This window comes from Fukomys damarensis, unplaced genomic scaffold (assembly GCF_012274545.1).
Source record: "Fukomys damarensis isolate Sample0158 unplaced genomic scaffold, DMR_v1.0_HiC HiC_scaffold_36, whole genome shotgun sequence".
NCBI lineage: Eukaryota > Metazoa > Chordata > Mammalia > Rodentia > Bathyergidae > Fukomys > Fukomys damarensis.
Window position 1 is genome coordinate 19,703,013 of NW_022900948.1, and position 21,303 is coordinate 19,724,315.

A 21,303-nucleotide genomic window follows, 5' to 3' on the forward strand; every position below is an offset into this window, starting at 1 on the left:
AATGAATTAAGTTCGTGAACTGAGATATCACTGTATGTGACACTACTTAATTTGTTAACCTGTATGATCGCTCAGTCTCAGACATCTTTCTTTGTTTTAGGCACGTTTGACCTGTCCATGCTGCAACATGCGTAAAAAGGATGCTGTGCTTACCAAGTGTTTTCACGTTTTTTGTTTTGAATGTGTGAAGACGCGCTATGATACCCGTCAGCGCAAATGTCCCAAGTGTAATGCTGCTTTTGGTGCCAATGATTTCCACCGCATCTACATTGGTTGATCCAAGCCAAGAGAAGAAGAAGAGCTGGCCAGACAGGCACTTGTTCATTAGCCACCAAACCTCCACCTCTTCTTTCAATTCTCTTTCCTTCTCAGGCTTCACATCCAGGTTCTCCTTTCTAGTAGCAAGTTGAATTTAGGGAAGAGGGACTGGTAGATATAAGTCTGGGATTTTAGAATGAATTAGAAACAAACTCGTATTTGTCTTTACTACCAGCTTTGTTTATATCCTGCTTTGAGACTAAACATGCTTTTTGTTTGGGTCCATCATTTAATCTTGGGTTGTCCACTCCTGAGAAAACAAGTTGATATTTTTGACATAAGGAACAAAGAGGACAAATGTGCTATTAGGGGAATGGGAATGACCTTTTGGAAATAAGCTATCTGTGGGTGCAAACTTTTCTTGTTTTGGGTAGTAAAATTTTTCAAAACTTGAATTATAAAATGATACAGTTTTGCTCCTCTTTCCTGAATTGTTTGAAGCCTTAATGAAATTATATCCAGGATAATTCAATCTTATTTCTCATATACTAGCAAAGTAACTTTTAAGGTCAGCTGGCTTTCTGCTAAAGTTATTTAAATTTTTAATCATTAGCTACTTAAAAGTTTAAATTTTTGAGGCCGGAATAATTTCAAACTATTACAGCCCCTTTTGTCTTCTGATGAAATAAAAATTGGGATGAGGAACAGGATTGAGATAGTGAAGAGAACTTCTGGGTACTCTGGGAAATTAAAACAGAAAGGTGTGGGTGAGCTGAGAATTACTCCTATCCTCCTTTCTGCAGGGATGGTTGTGATCCCTATTTTCCAGAAGATTCTCAGTGTTTTTGTAGGACTTTATACTCCACAAGCTTCAATTAAAGCAGGATTTAATTTTCTTTTGTGTTGGTGATTTTTAAACATTTTTTGTTATTACTAGTTAATTTTATACTTTCTGTTCTAGAAATGAATTCTCGTAAACAGAAGTGATCATCTTGGATTAAGAGGCTGACTGTGTTTAAATTATTTAGTTCTCTGCTTAAATGAAGTAGTTTCTTCAGCTGTTTGAATGAGTCTGTCCTGAGGAGAGAGAATGCCTACAAGATGATGGTTTGACTACTGAATTCTTTTCCATAGTTAATCATGGTGGAGAAGAGTCAGTAGTTTGTTTTTTAGGGAATATATCACTGCCTGGCACTTTTAGGTTGAGGGTTCTTGAAGTACTAGTTTTATAATAACCAGTAAGCCAAAAACTTCTCTCTGATATTGGATCACAGAAAGTAGATCCCTGTTGATCCCCACCTTTTGTTCTTTTGTACTTGTCAGCTGTAATCAGTAAGACTTGTGATGACTTTCATAAAGTCATATGGTGTGGGCTAAGAAATGAGTCTAATTGGGACACAAATACACAAACACACCTCTCCAGTGGGATGAAGACCCGGCTCCTAGACACGTGGGGCATTTGCATTTACTAATGGGCGACTTTCTCCTTGCTGCTTGCTTTTCTTACAGAGGAACCTTGAGTATAACTTTGTTGATTGAGGGACAAATGGACTACTTGGGCAGCATATAGTTTGGGTGTAGATATTAATTTATGACAATTAGCTAGAAAGCCAGCTGCCCAGCACCAGGAGATTGTGGGTTTGTGGAATGTTGTGAAGGAAAACACATCCTAGGGGAGGCTAGTTTTCAGGGAAACTCCTCTAGTGGAGAAGTTGAGATCCAAGTGACAGCAGTCAAAGTAATTTCAGATAACGACCAAGAAAGGGTGACTTTCCTTTGGTAATCTAGTTTCTCGTGACTATAGAAATAGTCAGTGAATGAGCTATTATGTATTACCAAATTTCATTTGGGTTGTATGTATATTAGTTTTTACTTTTTCAGATTCTTAAAGAAATTTGGAACATTCACAGTCTCCCAAAAATTAGAAACCACAGCTATAGATACATCTGAACTTTAAAGAGATTTCTTCAAGTAATACCTACAAATGTCAGTTTCAGTGATTGTTATAGAAGTACTATAGGCTTATTAAACATTTCATATCTTGTAGGAATTGTTTCTTTAAAGTTTTTCCTTTTTTTTGTTATCCTGGAAATTTCTCAGCAGTTTTGATGAAAATCATGTTTGCTGTATCTGAAGCATGCATCTTAACTACGTGGCCTAGCTCTTTTTACTTACTATAGGGACTTTTTTCAAAGGTTTTAAGCTGTTTCTGCTAGCTGTTAAATTCATGATGAATTTTTATTGGATTCCTTGTTTTATTCTTTGTCTAGATCCACAGGCATCGTTACTCTTCAAGGGTAAAAGTTCTGTGCTTACAGAATGATGTGCATGCCTCAGGAGCAATGAATGTGACTTGATATTGTGACAATGAAATGATCATCTGTCTTTTAGACTTACTGGGATGGTCTTACAGGACACTATATGATAATCTCTGTTCCCAGTGTCATTTGCTAGCATGGAATGCCCTTAAATTTTGTTCCTTAAGGATTTTTCTGAGGGTAAACTGAAATTGACAGATAAACTCAAGTCCCAGTTGATCTACAGGAACATTTTGGCTAGTTACTATGAACGAAGTCTTCCTGAGTGACTTGCAGAGCTAACTTCAGATGTTTCCACTGAGAGTAAGCAGAACCTTGGTGGCTGGTGTGGAGGTTGGAATAACACATATATACAGGAAATACCTGGTATAGAAATACTCAAAAATTCCTAGATCTTAAGTTTTGGAAACACCTGATTGTCCCTTCACAAAGAAATATTGAGCTTTACCTCTGGGGATTTCTGACCAAGTTTGGTCTCTTCCTAACCTTAGCAAATAAGGTCTTATTGATAGCATACTTAATGATTACTAAAATTTTGCTTTTGAAAGAATGTTTTAAAAATCTCATTCCCCAAATCTAGCAAGGGCAAATGGTATTCAATGAATATTCATATGATTTGAGTTCATTCAACCTCATTCTGTTGCCACGTCTTCAGGAATCTCCTTTTTTGGGTCAATTTGTGAATGCAAATCTTACTGCTCATTTGTTTTTCATCCCCTAAGTGGAAACGGTCTTTCTTCGTATGTGGAAGTTATTTTTCAAATTTTGAGTTATCCTAATATTTATGACTGTATTTTAAATTTCTTTATGATTGCAGGAAAAGGAATTATGAATTCTGAAACTGTCTCCTCTGTAGAGATAACCCATAACAGCCAGATCTCTTATTGTAAGTTTTTGAACCTTATTGTAGGGAATGGAACCCTGAGCCTCACACGTTAAGCAAGTGCTGTACCACTGAGTTTCATCCCCAGCTTTTTTAATTTCTTTTTTTAATTTAAATAAGGAGAGTTCTTTCATATGGAAAGTGCTACTACAATCACGTATTTGAAAGGAGAAACAACAGGTACTGAACTGGAGGGAAGGGAGAGTGAGCGTCCAGCACAGCCAGGTGAATCCATGATTCCATTTCCCATCTGTGAAGCTGCAAGAGGCCCCCTCCGCCACCTCCAGATGAAGCGAACTGGAGCAGTCAAGCCTGGGGCAGTCAAAGTGGAGGACAGTAAAGCCTGATGGTGCCTGGCTACCGCCTTGCCTCACCCTAACAGGGACAGTGCCACCACCCGGCCTGGACGGGACAGCCACACTTGGGAACCACACAGATCCACTATGCCTGGCCTGGAATGAGAGTTCCTTCTCCGCCATCCCCAGCTTTTATTTAGGTTTTTTGAGAAGTAAACAAAATGTGAAGAGTAGTATGTTCATAATAACGATATGCTTGGAGGACTCCAAGATGATAAATATAGAGTAGCATGGCTTGAAAGGTAGGATGTGAGAGCTGAAAAGAACCTCAGACCACATCCTTATGTTAGAGATGAGGAAATAGGCCCCAGGGTTATTCAGTTAAGGCACAGAATTATTGGAGACTTATACCAATAGTGTTTGTCATCAGGAAGATAAGAAGTAAATATATTTTCTGAGTAATTTTAAAGTCTTTGTGAATACTTACAGAAATATCTAGTATTTTTATCCTGATAATTCAGATGTAAGTAAGCAGACCTTGGGTAAGTACTGCTTTTTGTTGCCATGTCTATTAAGAGTTCCAGTAGCACACCTGTGCTTTTATGAGATTAAGTATGTAAGATATATTCAGTACAGTGCCTGGTATTTATTATGTGCTTAACAATCAAATTGAGAGGTTAATTTTTCTTTCTACTTACATTTTTTTTCTGATTTCTAGGAAAGTAAGTCTTCTATCCTCCCTGAAATCTGGGCCACCTATTTTTTTGTTTTAGGACACATATTTTTATCTATGCTTATTTACTTCTAGTATGTCTGGCTGGTTAAATGATGTCATGGCTGACTCTTTCCACAACATCAAAAAGTTAACTGGTTTCTGTTAATTTAGAAACAGATGTCATGTGAATGACAGCCACAGCTACCTAGTGGTGAGGGTCCTGTTTTTTAGTATGTCCCTCTTCGGCTTAAAATTCTTGAACATAAAGTTCCTGTAGTCTTCCAGGTACAAATTGGATTTAGCACAGTTATCTTCTCCTTTTCTCTTTCCATTTCTTAAGCTTGTCGTCTACTTTGTGCCTATGTTTCTGTCACTTTTGAACTGTTTAAGGTTCCCAGTTCTCTGATTGCCATGATTTCCCTACTCTGGAACTTTGCACATGTTGTTTCTTTCGTTTGAGAGGCCTGTTCCCCTCCACTCAATCTCCAAGTGCGTTCACACACAAACACATGCACACGCACGTGCACACACACAGTCTTCTTTGTTCCCACAGTAATTGATGTACATTTATCTAGTCAGTGAACCTAAATTGTGTTACCAGTATGTGTCCCTCCATTAGATTGAGCTCCATGGGACCGTGAGACCAGGATCTGCTTTTAATTTATCTGTCGAGAACAACTAGCCCAATGCTTGGCTCACAGTAGGCATCCAAAAACCAGTAGTTGAATGATGCAGCTTTGGGTAAGTTGATAGGTTTATATTCTTTATGAGATTTGACTTTTCAAAAGAACACATGTGAAGAATAAATCAGGCTAGCAGATTCCATGGTAAGTGTGCCAGCAGTGAAAACTGTCTGGACTATCAGACCTGAAACTGCTGAGTGATTTGTGCCTGTGTTCCACTTCTTGGTTGGGCTAGAAAGCAGAATTGATGCTGAACACTATTTGTGAGACTTAAGGGGCTATAGTGAAAATGAGTGGATTGATGCAAGAGCAGTTATATCAGCTTGTCTGTTGTGTCTGTCATATAGAACTGGGGGCCAGGCTGAGGCAAGGGACTAGGTAGTAAGAGGAATTAGAGGAGGAGGAGGAGGAGGAGGAGGAGGAGGGAGGCAATGATCAGAATCCTAACAATACTGTATAGTCACACTGCGTATGAATTTCTTGCAGTGACTGTTACTGGCTGTGACTTCAGGCAGGTTAGGTAATTTCTCTGACTTGGCGTTTTTCCATCTGTAAACTAGAGGTCTCATTTGCCTCTTCTAGAGTATATCTGACTTACCTGTCTAATGAGGCTGATTTAAATTTTTAAATGAGATCATAGTTTGTAGTAAGTGCCCAATAAATGTTATCTATTACTGTTTTGAGATTGTGAAAAGATAAGACTGTGAACAGGTCTCAAGGAAACTATACCTTCCTTGTTCGTTATTGTTTCTCTAGTATTTGGCATGTACACAAACTAACATGTTTGTTGAATTACTCAATGAGGACATCAAGACAGAGTTTTTAGAGGTCTATAGATATGTTTTTACCTAGAATATTCTCAGATGAAGCACTTCAGTTCTGTTTCATGATACTTGGGCTGAGTTTTCTGAGAATATCTTGCTCTACTTCTTTAGATTATACCAAGGAAACAGATAAATGATAGTATTAATGTGTGTCTTGTACAAAGAAGCTGATATCTTGGCAGCATTTGGATCCCCAAAGAATGCCAGCAGGACATCTGTAGGTGAAGTTTCTGTCTGAACATTTATTCCACAGTCATAGAAACTGAAGATGGAAAAGACCTGAGGACGTTTAGTCCATCCACACAGTTGTACGAGAAAAGTGGCTGGAGCAAAGCAGCCCATTTACTTCATGCTCACAAGACAGCATTTCAGTTCTTGGAGCGGAGCGATTGCAAACACACTAAAATGAAGACACAATGCAAATACTCTTCACAAACCTTAAGAAAATCCTTATAAATACATTATTTTCATAAAATGATCAGTGACAAAAAGAAGAGTAAGGGAATTCTGGAGTGGGTGGATGGATTAGGTGAGTGAGGAAAGGAGTAACTAAATAGCAGGTGGTGAAATAGTTTTAACTAGAAAGCAATTTCTTCTGAAGACTAGATTTTCTGGTTGTCAAAATATGGAGGAAAAGAGGGTCAAAAGTAGTTCTTTCCCATTATTTTCTGTTCCGAGGAAGTGCATAACTTGCTCCAAGGCTCTAATGGACCCAGCACTGACAAGTCTATCACCCAGACGATATAGCTCTGTTGTGCCTGGTTCTTGCTCCACTTGCCACTTTTTGGGTTGAGCTGTATGGGAAGCGACAGCTCCCTGAAGTTTGTGCAACAACAAGATTCATGAATAATGGAGTCACCTCCAGGCACATTAAAAACTTTTAACTTATCACGTCCCTGTGGCTGCCGTACTTGGCCATCCCAGTCTTCTAACATTTCTGTTGGAGGAGTCTCCTTCCCCTTTATCTCTGGCGTGTATACTTTGGGACCCTTATTCTTACTTACATGGACTAACTAGCCCTATGTGTTCCAGCTTACTCATTTGTCCTCTGGTGGCGGACAGTTTGTCATATTTCAGGTTTCCCGATACCAGAGTATAAAAGGGAATGGAGACCTTCCTGATCTCATGAAATGGGAGCCCACTTGCGGGGTGGGCAAGAGCACCCTTAGCTCTTTGTAATTTGCCAAAATACAACCCTCCAGTTTTTTGTTTGTTTGTTTTTTTAACCTGAGGAGGGGAGTTGAGTGAACCAAGGTGGAGCAGAACAGAAAAGGGGTTTTCAGGGACCCACCCTTTCGTGACATCTTTTTACAAAACACAACACACTGTTTCACAAATTGTAAAACTGTTCCACAAATTGTAAAACTGTTCAATTACTACCATTGAAAAAAACCATTGTTACTTAACATGAAGACTGCTTCATTTCACCACAAGTGATTATGGTTTTTCTTTATCCAGGACATGGAAGTATTTCAAGCAGTGTTGGCAGCAGTAAGGCTGCCTTCAGCCCGTGCTGCTGCTTGGTGCATCTTGGCCACTGTTTTGGCTGGGTAGTTCCTCAGAAGATACTTGAGGAGCATGCACTGGTCTTTGACTCTGGATAGGCAGGGCAGTCTGGCATCTGATTCCCACTGCTCAGAATGCCTCAGTAGAGAAGCTTAAGGTAAACCCAATATACAAAAATCCACTTACAAAACGGGTACATTAAGGAATAATTACATTACAAAAGGGATCTATACTTTACAAAAAAATTCACCTCTGGGTTCCCTTAAATAGCTAGCTTCTCAAGTACAGTCAGAATATGAATTGAGTTATAAAAATGTCCATGTAATGTAATAGGAGCATGGCTATTGTGGATTGAGGTACACCTGTACAAAAGCCTTCTGTGCTGTGCTGACACCCAGGGGTGCTCAGAGCAGAGTGGCAGTCTCTAGTTGCAGATGGGTGGTGTCAGGATTCATCTCCCACAGGCAGCTGTAAATCTACTTTGGGGCCTGGGGTGAGAACAGGCTTTCAAAGTGATCTGTCCTTTTTTTGTTTTTAGGGTGGGCTCAGCTGTTTTCTGCCATTGTTGAACTGGTTGATGGGGAGGTTGTTGAAGCTTAACTTTAGAGCCCGCATACTTCCCTTATGAGCATTTCTGAGCTTACCTTCACTCCTTGGTTTTCTCAGTCAATTATTTGCTAGGTTGTTATCTGAAGCTTAAAGGGTTATCCTTCCCTGGGTAGCTCTGGGTAGAAATGCAGACGTATTCTGAAGTTAAGAAAGAAACTGTGATTGAGACACCTTTCTAATGATCTGCGCGCTGCTTGGCTCAGTACTGTGAACTCACTGCAAATGTTTTCAAAATGGGTACAGAAATGAGTGTTGAGAGGATAAAGCAATAATTAATAAACAAGGAAATTTAGTCCTAATTGGTGTCCTGGAGTTATGGGGGTTGGTGTTTAGAAAGTGAATCAGCATATGTCTGCTGAAGTTTAAACAATTTCCTCCTCTCTGTGCTATGCACAAGCCTCCCCCCCACCCGCTTTCTTCCTCACATCTTCCTATGCTTGGGCGCAACCAAACCCAGAGCAGTGTTTCTCCAGTAGTAATTTTAGGATGCCCTGTGGTTTTCATGGCGGTGTTGGTTAATGGTAGGTTCCGAGACCCTCACCAGCTTCTTGTCCTATAATCTCTGTGAAAGGCTCCTGGCAATCAGAACTCTGATGAGTCTCCTAAATAACTTAAATATGTTAATCTTTAGGAGCAGAGGTTCTGAAGTTCCCAATATTCTTTCTGCTTACCTAAGCAGTTGTACATTGGGAAAAGGGTTTCTAGGCAGAAGGGAAGTTACTTACACCAGTCTTCTGTGGGCATTAGATGGATCCTGGAGGATAACAAGAGAAGCCAAAACCTGTACGTAACTCCTCAGAGATGAGTGGGTGTGAGGAGAGGAGACTGAGTTTGTGATTACTATACAGGTGTGAAAAGCACAGGGCAGACTCCTGAATGTTGAAACTTGTGATGTGAGAAGGCTTAAGATTCACTTTTGGGATCCTATGGCTAATAGATGACTGCTAATCAGAAAATGACCTAGTATGTGGCATGCAGAATACTTAACCCATAGTGCCAGCTCTCCTACCCTGTTATAGGTATTTAACAGGAACGTTCCAGCTTCATCCTGTGGCCACAACCTCACTTTGCTTTTAAAAAGGCACACACAATAGTGGGGATGCTTAGCTAGATTACAAATGTAGTCCTATTAGTTGCTTAGCCAAGTTGCCTTTCTGGCCCAAAAGTTTTCTTCTAAAAGTGTGGGGATGCATTTATAAACTCTCTTCTGCCTGACCTCTGCTCTCAGTCACCACATCCCTGTCCTCTTTCATAACAGTGTGTAAACATGTCCCTACTGTTAGGATGGGGCCAGAGGTCATTTTTTTCAGGAACGTCCCTTTTCTCTGATCCAGTCAATTCTTGCACACAGTGATTCTAAGTTCAGTTAATTTTTAGGTATCCCCTCTCCCCTAAGTTTCTCTAGCAGTTAGCTGGCTCCCCACTCAGAATGTAGAACAAATCTATCTTGGGGAATTGTGTGTAATTAATAACCCTGGATAATCCTATTCTATATTAAGGTTAGGACCAACAACCTAGTAAGACATAGGTATAAATAACATTTTATCTCTTGTTGTTAATAGTGCAGAGAAAGGGCTGGTTAAAAACCAGAAATATTACTGTGGCACCTGGTGAAAAAATTAACAGGACCTGGGGTTGTCTGGTTGTTCACAGATTCCTTACATGGAATTTACTTCTGACCAACTTCAGACTCCTGCTGTGAAAAGATTCCTACCCTGGAGACGTAGGGGCTGAGCTTGGGAAGAGCTGCTGCTTCGGGGTAGGTTGGGGGAATAGACTTGACTTCCACCTCAGCTTCCCCACACCTTTGTCAGTCATTGCAAAAGAGCATTACAAAGTGTCTCAAGGGCTCAGGAATGCCAGGAGCTGAGAACAGGGAGCAGTGTGATTGCTTAGGACTCACAAGTCCGATTTGTCCTTTGATACTCCTCCAGCTCCGTTTTCCTGCTCACAGCCAACTGCAGCTCCTGGCGGATCACTTGAATCTGCTTCTCCAGCTCTGAGAGTTCCTGCATCACTGAGTTCCGGGCTAGGTTGAGGGAGTCTGCTTTCCCATTGGAGGAAGGGAGTTCTCTTCTTGGCGGGAGAGGGATGTCTTGGTGGGTCTGGATGCTCAGCTGGTTTTGCTCTCCCTCATCACTGAAGATGTGTTTTTGTTGATTGTCATGACTCAGATTGGAAGTATTCCATACCATGAGCTGACAGGGTCCCATGTTGGTCCTAGGAAACAGAGAGTCAGTTCAGATTCACATTCCATTCTGCAGCTTTCAAAGTGCTGTTCTCCATTGGTGGGCTACTTTTTGCAGGAACAGTGTGGAACTGGGAATGCACTTAGAGATGAAGTCACCAAACCACAGACAGATTGCCTCCTAGAATGTCATAGACACAGTAGATACCATAAACTCTGAACTGAAGTCCAGCCTCATGCTGCTTTGAAACTGGATTAGTATCATCTGATACAATGGCTCTGGCAATCTCCTTTGAGAGGAACCTTGGATGACTTTTTATTCCCTTCAGGCAAAGATTAGAAAGCAGCACTGCCTTGAAACTTTCTTTAACTGTAAATAGGATGCTGTAGTAAGAGTGAAAAGCAGGTTTATTCAAATATTGTACTCAGCATCAGTCTGCAGATGGATATTACTATATATAGCTCATGTTTAATTCTACCAGGACTTGCTGATAATCACTACTCGATTTTGGGAAGAATAAAGGTATATAAGCCACAGGTTTCAGCAATGTCTTTTTCAGTAAAGGAATGACTTTATGTGGGTTGAAAACAACAAGTCAGTTCTGATGTTTAAAAAAAAAAAAAAAAAACCCTCAAAAGTCCACAGCTTCTTGCTGGGATAATGAAAGTCAATTAGAAACAGGTTTGTAATCCTCTTTCAGGCTTGAATTGTACCACATACAATCATCATGGAGAAGGGGCTACAAACAGTAAGCAAGTCATTGCCAACATGGTACTAGATGAATTGATTTTCTTTCTGAAATAAACTTTGTAAGTTGGATGTAATAAGAGTTTCTCACAAGAACAGATTAGAGCTCTAAGCAGTATAATTGCTGATTTTCTTCTACCCCATGAGAAGAAAAAAGAGGAGGGAGGACTCTGGTCACTTTACAGTTGACCACAGGGCAGCGCACACTAGAAACTCTATTAAATCTTTATATTTTTGTTGCCATCCATATAACTGAATTGACTTTATTCTTGGACCTTTCTTTGCCAGGAAGAGGAGGAGAACCTTGAACAGAGGCAATGGGACAGATAATAAGGTGATGCAGTTACATGGTTGGGAACAAACCACAAAGACTTACTAGGACAATTCTATTTTGCTTTCCCCTGTGGTAGATTGTAAAAGTGATCTAATCTTTCATTCTTCCTTTCACCTATGTCCCCCTATACTGTGAGTTTGCTGCTTATGTCTGTCAGGATGCAGAGCCTGATTACCCTCTCCTTGAATGAAGTCTGGTCTCATTCAGCCATTTCAGCAATAGAAAAGTTGGAAGTTCCAAGCCTGAGTTTTTAAGAAGCTGTATACGTTGCCATTCTCTCTCTGATCCCGGCTGCCACAATGTGAACAAGGCCCCTTTAGCTTGCTGATCATAGACCATGTGGAAAGTCCTCCATCTTCCCAGTTGACCCAGCTGAGGCTATCAGACTAGATAGCCTTTAGCTTCTTCCCACCACCTTATCAAGCTGGCTGCGGACATAAGAGCAAGCTCACCCAATTCAGCCAAGTTGGCTCAGACCTGCAAACTGCACAGCTGATTCATGGATTCATAAGCGCCCACTGTTGCTGCAAACACAAGTACTGGGATGATTTCTCTCACAGCAAAACAGCTGAAAATTTCTCTGGGCCACTAAAACACATGAACTACTATGTAGATCTTTAACATTTTTCTTAGTTTTTCTCCTATGAACAAGCAGAAGGCACCTGAATTCAGTTTTCCTATGTCCTGGGCTGGATAAAAAGTTCTATAATGAATCTACTTACAGCTCCACGTCAGACTAGAATTGGAGAGAAGATACAGTCTTAATTTTTCTTCCAGCCTTAGAGAGTTAATTTTCATGTTGAATAAATTAAGAACTATATATACACTCAAGAAAAAATTTCCATATATAGCTCAAATTTCTCCGTTTCTTTCCTCAAGCTCATTGTCAATACCTATCTGTACTTTCATTCAATAAATATGGGGTATAAGGGAAGATGTCAATTTGTAGCAGTCATGAGCAGTTATTTGCATAGATATTCTTCCAAGAAAAGAGGGAGAGAGCATTTTCAAGCCAGCACACATAACTAGTACCATAGAATGATGGTTGATAGTAGGGAAAACCTGGGATTAGAGGACCTACCCATTTTTTGGACTTTCCAGGCAACCCCAGGTGCTGGATTATAAGGAGGTGGACACAGGAAATATAGGCCCAAGATGCTAGTAACTCTCACTTATAATGGAAGAAAATGGGGTGAATAACATGATTCCTTTTCATTGTTTGTATCTCCTTTGGAACTGCCGCAGTCTCATTTCTCCAGGTTGAACAGACATTTGGGCTCTGAGTTGAGGTGATATAGAAGTAAGAATCATATCATATTTGGAAATAGGTTCATAGGGCTGCTGTTTATGCTCCTTTGTCCTTTATATTCTTGCTGGAAAACATACTTTATCACTGTAGATGATATATTTGCTATAGTATCTTTTTGTGTTCTAGTTAAAACTTATGTGAAAAATAATAATAGCCAAATGTAACATGATATGAAACAGCTGTGACCTGATTGGTCTACAGCTTGACACTAACTGATTTGCACAGCGATACCAGGATGCCACAGACAGAGGAGGCAGGGAGTCCCCACTGACTGGTAAGAGAGGCTTTAAGAGACAGAAATGATTCTGACAAGGTCTTTGCAACCCAGAGAGAAAGTAATGCAACAGCCCCAGAGGTGATATGAACAAGTAAGAAAAAAGTCATGTTGTCTGCTCTTTTTATTCTGTTGTGAATGAGATTGAAACCTATCTGAAGCCAAGCCTTGAGCTGAGGCTATGCTACAGATGGCTGAGTTACCACAACTGATGCCTCCTCTGAGGCCTCTGGGCTTCTGAAAGGACCAAGAGGGCTGCCTTAGGCAGTAGGCAACAGAGGCCACCAGGAACCAGACTAAAATGCTTTTGTCATCTTTAGTTATCATGAATGAGGCAGCTGCCATTCACAGGCTGGCTCTGGAGAAGGTATAAAGTATGAGTTTTCAAATGTCACTGATGCATTTAATGCATGCTATTTCCAATAAATGTATACTTTTCTAGGGATTTCTAAGTGTTGAGAAATTAGGCAGGACATGTTTATCACATATTTCAAATATTTCTAGGAGTGCTGGAAAGGGGTGGGGATTGGAAACGTGCAAAAAGACAGTATCCTAAAATTAATTGCAATACTTACAAAATATTGTTTTGTACATAGCAACAGCTAATATTTTTAAATACTTTTTCAGGATTTTCACATGTATTATCTCATTTAATTCATACACCCCTAGGAAGTGCCTCCCCCCCCCTTTTTCTTGTGGTACTGAGGTTTGAACCCAGGGTCTTTGCACTGAGTTATATCCCCAGCTCTTTATTTTTTACTTTGAGGCAAGGTTTTGCTAAGTTGTTAAGTTACCCAGGCTAGGTTTGCACTTTGTGATCCTCTTGCCTCAGCCTCCCAGAGTGCTGAATTACAATGTGCCCCCATGCCTGGACGTGGGTCCTATTTTATCTCAATTTCCCAGATGAGAAACTTGCAGCACAGAAAGGTTAAATAACTCGAAGACAACCCATATTATAGGTGCTGGAGACAGGATTGGGTATATGATGTTCCACTCCAGGGTCCACACTTGCACTTAAAGCTGTGAGATTATTTTGCTTTTGCTGCATTTCAGTGTCCATATATGTGTCTATATTTCTTTACTTTGTTCAGTCTGAAATTACATATATTCATATTGGTTTTATCAACAGACTGTCCTGATTTGATCTGAATCATTGTTTAGTCATAACTTCTCTTTTGCTCATGGAGTCTCAGCTACATTTCTAAACTTTTAGCAAATACAAAGATAGCTGGCATTGACCTCTTCTTACCTCTTTTCCACATGTTTGGTCTTGAAACGCTGCTGCTTTTCTTCTGTGTATGATGTATTTAATGCTCTATGAAATCTCTGGTGAGAATAACAGATTCACAGGTAGAGATCATTAGACACACAGGTCAGGGGACAAAGTACCAATTATGATTTAATGGAGTATCTAGTTGCTGCAAACCTTGGCCTCTTAACAGACTTCCAGGACTGTCTGATAATGGATCAGCAGTCAGCCCCTAATCTCTATAACGAGAGTTCTAAGTTGTTTTTTATGTGGCAGGAAAGCAAAGTGATATAGTAAAAGCTTATAAATGTGATACAAAGAAGCACTATCATAACTCATGCATAGCAGAAGTCTTTATGCAAGTGCTAGTGAAGAGAAAAAAATCTTAAGTGAATTTCTTAGTAACCAAGATGAAGGGAAGCAAACTCCTGGGAATTAAAGTAATTGTATTATCACAGAACAGAGAACATCACTTGTCTCCAGAGTTTTCCCAAGAGATGAAAATAGGAAGACTAGAATTTAGTTGTAGCTCAACTAACGAGTGTTACATTTCTGGGGGCGGGGAGAAGTACTGCATTAACAAAGGAAGGATGTCAGCCAGAGGACAGAGAGGGTAAAAGTGACAGAACTGCTGAGGGGAGACTCAGTGAGTTGGTGAGTGAGTGGGAGGTGGGAGGGATCCCTCCACAGGGAGGCCGGGTCAGCACTCCCACCTCACTGTCACTGTGGTCATTGCTGGAGTCCCTCGATCATGAGATACTTGAGTCCCTTTGGCTCTCTGCCATTTTCCTACAGGCAGACATGTAAACCAGTGTGCCTGAATGTTCAGTCTGTCAGCAGTTTTGCTTCTCTCTATAAATCCACCCATGTGTTGGTGCCTGGATTACGTGGAAGAACTGAGCTCCTGTGTGGCTTGTCTTTGGCACTACAGGGCCTCAAACTTTGGGGCCAGAGAAAAAGATGAGGCACAGTTAGAGTCACCTAAAGGGGAAATGGAAACTGCAAACTCATTTATTGGGTTTTAATTTTTAACTAAAATTTTTAAAGAATCTATGGGGAAAAGATTTTTTTCCCAGCAACTCTTCACTATTGCCACCATTAAGTGAAATCTGATTAAAAACAGTTCTAGTGTGTCTATTATGAGCAGTAGAGGAGGTTTATGGGAACAGAAGGGACATTGGGGTAACAAGAGGAAGGTGAATTCTGGGATAGAAGGAAATCCATCCTCTGAGAGTATGCCACCCTATTTCCTTGATAATGTGCCAAGAGAAGTCTCATAACTTGCTGTATAGATTGTCTCATTTGGAATCCTGAAGGGTGAGAATATTGGAGCAAGAGACTCGAGGCACTCACCTGACTGGTGTGGAGCCAGTATTGCAGTTTGGATTTGTTTTTGATTCGTGGTAGCAGCAGTCTGTACACTATGTGCTCACCAATGGTTGTCAAGATGGACAGACCAAATCCGATGCACAGAAGCACAAAGAGTCCAGAGAAATGTTTGATGCCCATTTGCAAAGTCTGTGACAAAATAGGAAAGTCTGTGAATGTGGTGACCCAAGTGGCCCAGTGGTTATTTACTCTTTTTCATTTTTAGCCCAAGATCCCTTTTTCCAGACCCACGGAAAGCTGGAGACTGTTCCTCGCTGTGTTCTCAGTGAGCTCCACTGTTCCTCACTGTGAAAGGAATCAGCCAGTGGTGGACTGAGGGATGTTGCATAGCACAACCCGAGTGCCAGGCACATATTACTCTCACTGAGCAAAAATTCCCTGGAGTTGTGCAAGGCCCTGAGTCCGGACAGCCGTATAGGGAATGTTAAGAGCGAGAGAGCAAAAGAAAGAGAAACTTAATATATTAAAACATTAATATATAAAACTAATATATTTAAATAAAATTTAATATGTAAAACATAAAAAAAACTATAAAGAAAATAGCCTCAGTGAATGAGCAGATTTAGAGTGGATTTTAAAGGGAAAAGATAATGAGTTTAGTAATTTTGGAATTTAGATCTGGCAGAGGACATGGTAGTCATCTAGTTCAATGCCTTCATTTTACAGATGAGGATATAGTAAAAGAGGTATGGTAAATTGAGCCAAGCCACAAATTTAGGCAACCATAGAGGAGAAAGAGAAGCAATTTAATATTCATTGGTTGCCACCTTACTTCCAGGTAAAAGCTTTGCAATGAGGTAGTTATACCCCCCATCTTATAGTAAAAATAAATAAATAAACTGTGCAAGCTTTTGAATGTCATGCTAAGGAACCTGGGTGGTGTTTGTTGCTGGAGGCATTTTGTCATCATTATCATTGATAATTAGCACTTAATGTGCATAAAGCACAATTCTGAGCATGTAGAAACTTGCCTATTCTTCATAAGAATCTATAAAGTAGAAACTGCTACTGTCTCTGCTTTTGAGGTGAAGAAATAGCCACAAGGAAGTTCAGTAACATTTGCAAGATCATGGTTGGCTAGGATTCAAACCCCTGCAGTCTGTCTCCAGAGCCCACACTCAGGCCCCCACTGCCTCACTGATGTGAATGAACTCTCATATTCTTTATGGAATTTTCCCTATTTCATTCTCCCCATCTCTACCCACTCCAATCTTGGAGAAAAAGCCAGTGAAGTATGGTTCATGCACTATAGTAGGAAGTCTTTCTGGGGATCAGAGGCAAAGCTCAAGGAGATCAGGCTTTGGTGGAGCCTGGCCCATTGCTTCTTTTTTTCCAAGTGGTGGGACTTTAGGCAGTGGCTCATGGATCAAAGATAAGCATTAGGATCGCTGGGGAAGGAAAGAAAGACAGTTGCTAAGACAGGCTCAGAATTTCAGCAGACTGAGACACAAGGCAGGAAAATTAGGTAGATGACTTTGGACTGCAGGCAGAAGATCCTAGAAAACAAGGAACACTGATCTAGGAGAAGATCTGGGTGGGTAGGGGGATGCACTAGGCCCTGAGGGTTACACTGGTAACAAGACTTTTCCTGCAACATCTTTGTACAAATGGTAACCAACTGTATGAAACTGAGCTCTAGAAAGTACATACATTTGAAAATACCCATTGGCCTGTACCTATTATAATGTGAACAGCCATGGCTATTAGAAGGATTCAATGAGCTAATGATTGCTGTGGATAAAGAATAAACTGGGAGAATTCATTTTTTACTAACATCATCAAACATTCGGTAAGACTCCAAGTCAGTGCGCACTGCTTACTTGTAAGACAATGCCAAGATGAAAAAGAAAATGTACCTTACAGTGAGTCATCTTACTCTTAAACACATGGCTTCCATCTAGTCCCTTGTGCGTAATGATAATTAAACTCATGTCCCCCAAATTACCTCAATAATATGTAATTCTTCCTTTTAGATCTTCTGTGGTTTATACCCACACACTGCTAGAATTTTTTTTTAACTAGGCATTTAATATGTGTACCAGACACCACAGTACACCGTTGTGGTGAGATAATAACCCTATAAGTTAAGTAGTAGTATTTCCATTTCACATTTGAGGAAATGGAAGCACATAGAGATTAATTACATTATCCAAGATCATAAAAGCTTATATGTGGGATAGCCAGGCTTTGGATCCAGGGCTATGTGTTACCTAGGCCTGTGCTACCTCTTAGGTGAACACCATTTGCTATCTGAATTCCCATTATCTATTTGCAAAAATTTTTGTTCAAAAACTCAGCACCTGAATTCAAAATCCACTATGATCTGCTTGTGAATACCAAACAAAATGTTTTAAGTTGTGTCCGAGTCTGAGTGATAAGATGTGCACTGCTGTTGTGACTCAGCTCCTCTTGCCCTAGGATCATGTTTGTTCTTGAAATACGTTATGCATCAGATATGTGCATGTACTCCACATTATCAAGTGAAAACCTTTTTTTTTTTCTAATAAAGTGGAACTTGTTCATCTCAACACTTTGTTGATCAGAGGAAGAAGAAAAGGAGAAATAAACATTCAATGTCAAATCTATAAAATAATTTAGGTGATGTAGACAAGATGATAATTGCAGTTGCAAGCGACGTGAGCAAAATCACATTGAAAAATGCAATCACAATCCCGGTCTCATGCTGTTGAGAGCTGTACAAATAAAAGCAAAAAGAATGCAAATAAACATAAGATTTGAGCTGCTTCATCTGCAGCTTCACTGGACAGCTCACAGTCACACGCTTCCAGTCTCCAGTGTCAAAGAGAAGATTGTCTCAGAATTTAGCAAATCTCAATCTTCAAATCTTCAAGCTGTCTCCAGCCCACCTCATTTCATTTAGGCAATTCTTTAATCTCTAAGCAACCATTCAAAAATTTCTTGTTTGTCTTTCCAATGGTTTTTGTAATTGTTATGTTTAACATTTCATTTTTGTTAAATTAGTACGTATTTGTTGTATTAAGGAGGGAAAGCATATCTTGCATGTGGTATCGTATTCTCCATGCCGTACCCAGACATACTGTTATGGAAGGAAATGGCAAGTGACACACAGAGGGGCAGCAGAATGGAAGTAAAATAAAGTTTGCTCCATCGATGGGGATCAGTGACACCTAATGGCGGTGCCCTGATCGACTCCCCCATTGGGTCGTAACTCCTTCTTTTGTAGGGTTTTACAGCTTTGATCTTAGTTGGTTACACTGCATTTTCCCAGCTCACATTGCTGATACACAAAACATAATAGCAAGACAGTTGAATTTCAATCTGGATTCAGTTGTCAGGGAAGTGAACCTTTAAGATTTATTCAGTTACCTACTCTAGCCAGGGGGAAGGGAGCTTGTTTGATTAACAAAACTAACAATGGTTCTTTTCACTTACAAAATTTTAGGGGAGACTAGCTGTCGTCTCTGGTACTGGTTAATTCTGAACTAAGCAGAGAAGGGAAGAAGTTATTTTACATTGTGACATTTCCTAAGTTTTCACTATTAAAGTTTTCCCTATCAATACTAAATAAGCACTAGAGCATTGTTATTTTAAATGCTTAAAATTATGCATAAATTCTTGGTGAATTGTTATGTAAAACAATACGTGCATTCTGCTTTGGACATTACCCAAGTACAGGTGTCTAAGAGTGCTTTAGTGCTATTTAAGGAAACTGAAGTTCTTCAGTGAAGCAGGAATAATTTGTTATTTTTCCCACTTAAAATAATGGAAAGGGCTTCCACTGCTTGGAAATTTACTGACCAACATTTCTATGAACAGACTAGATTTGGACAAAGGTAGGCATCTGTACTATCAAATGTGTGGCCTCTGCTCTGATCATCAGTCCTTTCAATAAAATGTAAAAGGCCCAAATCATGGATTGTCTTCCTGCCTAAACCCTTTTTTGCATCTTGCTCAGATGTGGATACTTGAAACATCTGACAGCTTGCTGGATAAATGACTGGCTCTATTATAGCTTCTACAAGAAAGGTGATTAAAATATCTCACTCATTGTTTGCCTTAGATATTAAGTCCTATGCAATTAATCCTCCTTACATCCCAATCCACATTTCCCAACATAAAACAACAGTTTAATTTCTCTGGTTCTCTACACATATTGCTTTGAATTCTCCTCTAATTCTGTCTTGAACCTGCTTAATTAGACTTTTGCTGCCCTTCTCCCCAGTCACCTGTCACACAACTATCAGCAATCATTTATCTCCACAGTGTCAAATCCAACAGCCAGTCACCTTTCACTGTATTAATGTCTATAGCTGGAACACTGTTGATTACTTCATTCCCTTTTATACATTTTCTTCAATTTGTTTTTTTGTATATCTCTGTTCCACCTCAGTCTTTGCTGTTCCTTCTTATCTTTCTGACCACGGACATGGGCATGCCCTTCAATTCTTTGCAGTAGTCACTTTCTCACCCAGATGCCAGTAATACTGCCTATATACTAGTGACTCCAAGAATTGGGGACTATCATTCTTCAATTCCATACTCGGACTTTCTACTTTGGTATCCAATGAATATCTCAATACATCTAAAGCAAACTTTAATTTTCTCCCTGAAATCTGTTCCTCATATAGTTTTTCTTTTAGAAAAAAACTTCATTCTTGTACTTTTTCAAAGTAAACTCTCTAGTCATCTTTGACTTCAATTTCATAGCATCATGTACCTTGTACGTCTGTTAAAATGGTAGACCTGACCTTTGCAGTAGATTCAGAATCTGATGATTCCCACCACCTCCACCAACCACCCTAGTCCAAGCCCCCAATACTTCTCACCTAGATTATTGAAATTACTTTCTAATTATTTTTTCTGATCCTTTCAGTCTATCTTTTACTTAACAGCCAGAGGGACCATCTAAAAAATATGTCATTCGTGTGTTCAAGTCCCCTTGATGCTTTTCCATCTCATGCAGAGTAAATTTCAAAGTCTTACACTGGGCTGTGAGGCAAAATATTGAAAAGAATGGAGCCTACTTGATGAAGACTTCTCTGATGGGGAAGTGGGACTGTGCCTTTCTTTATGTGTCTCCGGAAGCCTGTATAATAGTAGACTGTCTAATGGCTTGGAGGTAGCAACGTATGGTAGAGAGCAGAAACAATCCATTAACATATGACAACGTATTGTTACTTATCTCTATAACCTCAGAGCATATTGGTTACTATTACCAATTTAAATAATTCCACCTGTTTCTCAAGATGAGCTGAAGGTAAATGACTGAAAACTGTCTTGCCTAATTGTTCGCAAAGTGCAAATTGAAAGAGGTGGAGGCTGTTTTCTCTTTGATCAGCAAGTCGGTTCTTTGGGCTTGTTTCCTCTTTTGTGAAAACTGATGCTTGAGCTGATCATATTAAAAAGACTATTAGAAATAATTTGAGACAGCTAAATACTGGGAACCATAAAAATAAAAGGAACACAGTAACAGAGACAAAGCTCAGGGTTTCAGTCAGAAGGCCTGGTAGGAATCCTTGCTTTGTTATTTATCAGATGGGTGAATTTGGAGAAGATTCCAATCTCTCTATGGCATCATCTGTGAAGTTGAGATAGTGGTGTCCACCTCACAGTGTTGTAGTGATGATTAAATGATATAAAAAAGGTTATATGAAGAGTCATAATAGCTCAATAAATGTCAACTATTATCACCCAAAGGAGTGGTATACCTTTTTTTTTTTTTTTTTTTTTTTTTTTTT

At 39.8% G+C, this 21,303-nt stretch overlaps 2 protein-coding genes across 4 annotated transcripts in view; one reads left to right on the forward strand and one right to left on the reverse strand.

The window, feature by feature from the left end:
* Positions 1-11,384, forward strand: part of Rnf20 (ring finger protein 20) — a 33,035-nt gene extending 21,651 nt beyond the window's left edge. The window contains exons 20-21 of one of the 3 annotated variants that reach the window (XM_010614335.3): positions 101-9,851; positions 11,317-11,384. In XM_010614335.3, the coding sequence (XP_010612637.1) occupies positions 101-277 (177 nt within the window). In that variant the 3' untranslated portion in view covers positions 278-9,851; positions 11,317-11,384. Of the gene's footprint in view, positions 1-100; positions 9,934-11,316 lie in introns of those variants that run through there. The other 2 variants (XM_033759134.1, XM_033759133.1) reach the window with 2 other exon arrangements.
* The window catches only part of Grin3a (glutamate ionotropic receptor NMDA type subunit 3A), a 156,561-nt gene continuing 145,227 nt past the window's right edge, over positions 9,970-21,303 (reverse strand). The window contains exons 8-10 of the mRNA XM_033759136.1: positions 15,548-15,712; positions 14,195-14,271; positions 9,970-10,312 (exon numbers count right to left, since the gene is read on the reverse strand). Of these exons, the coding sequence (XP_033615027.1) occupies positions 9,985-10,312; positions 14,195-14,271; positions 15,548-15,712 (570 nt within the window). The 3' untranslated portion in view covers positions 9,970-9,984. The remainder of the gene's footprint in view (positions 10,313-14,194; positions 14,272-15,547; positions 15,713-21,303) is intronic.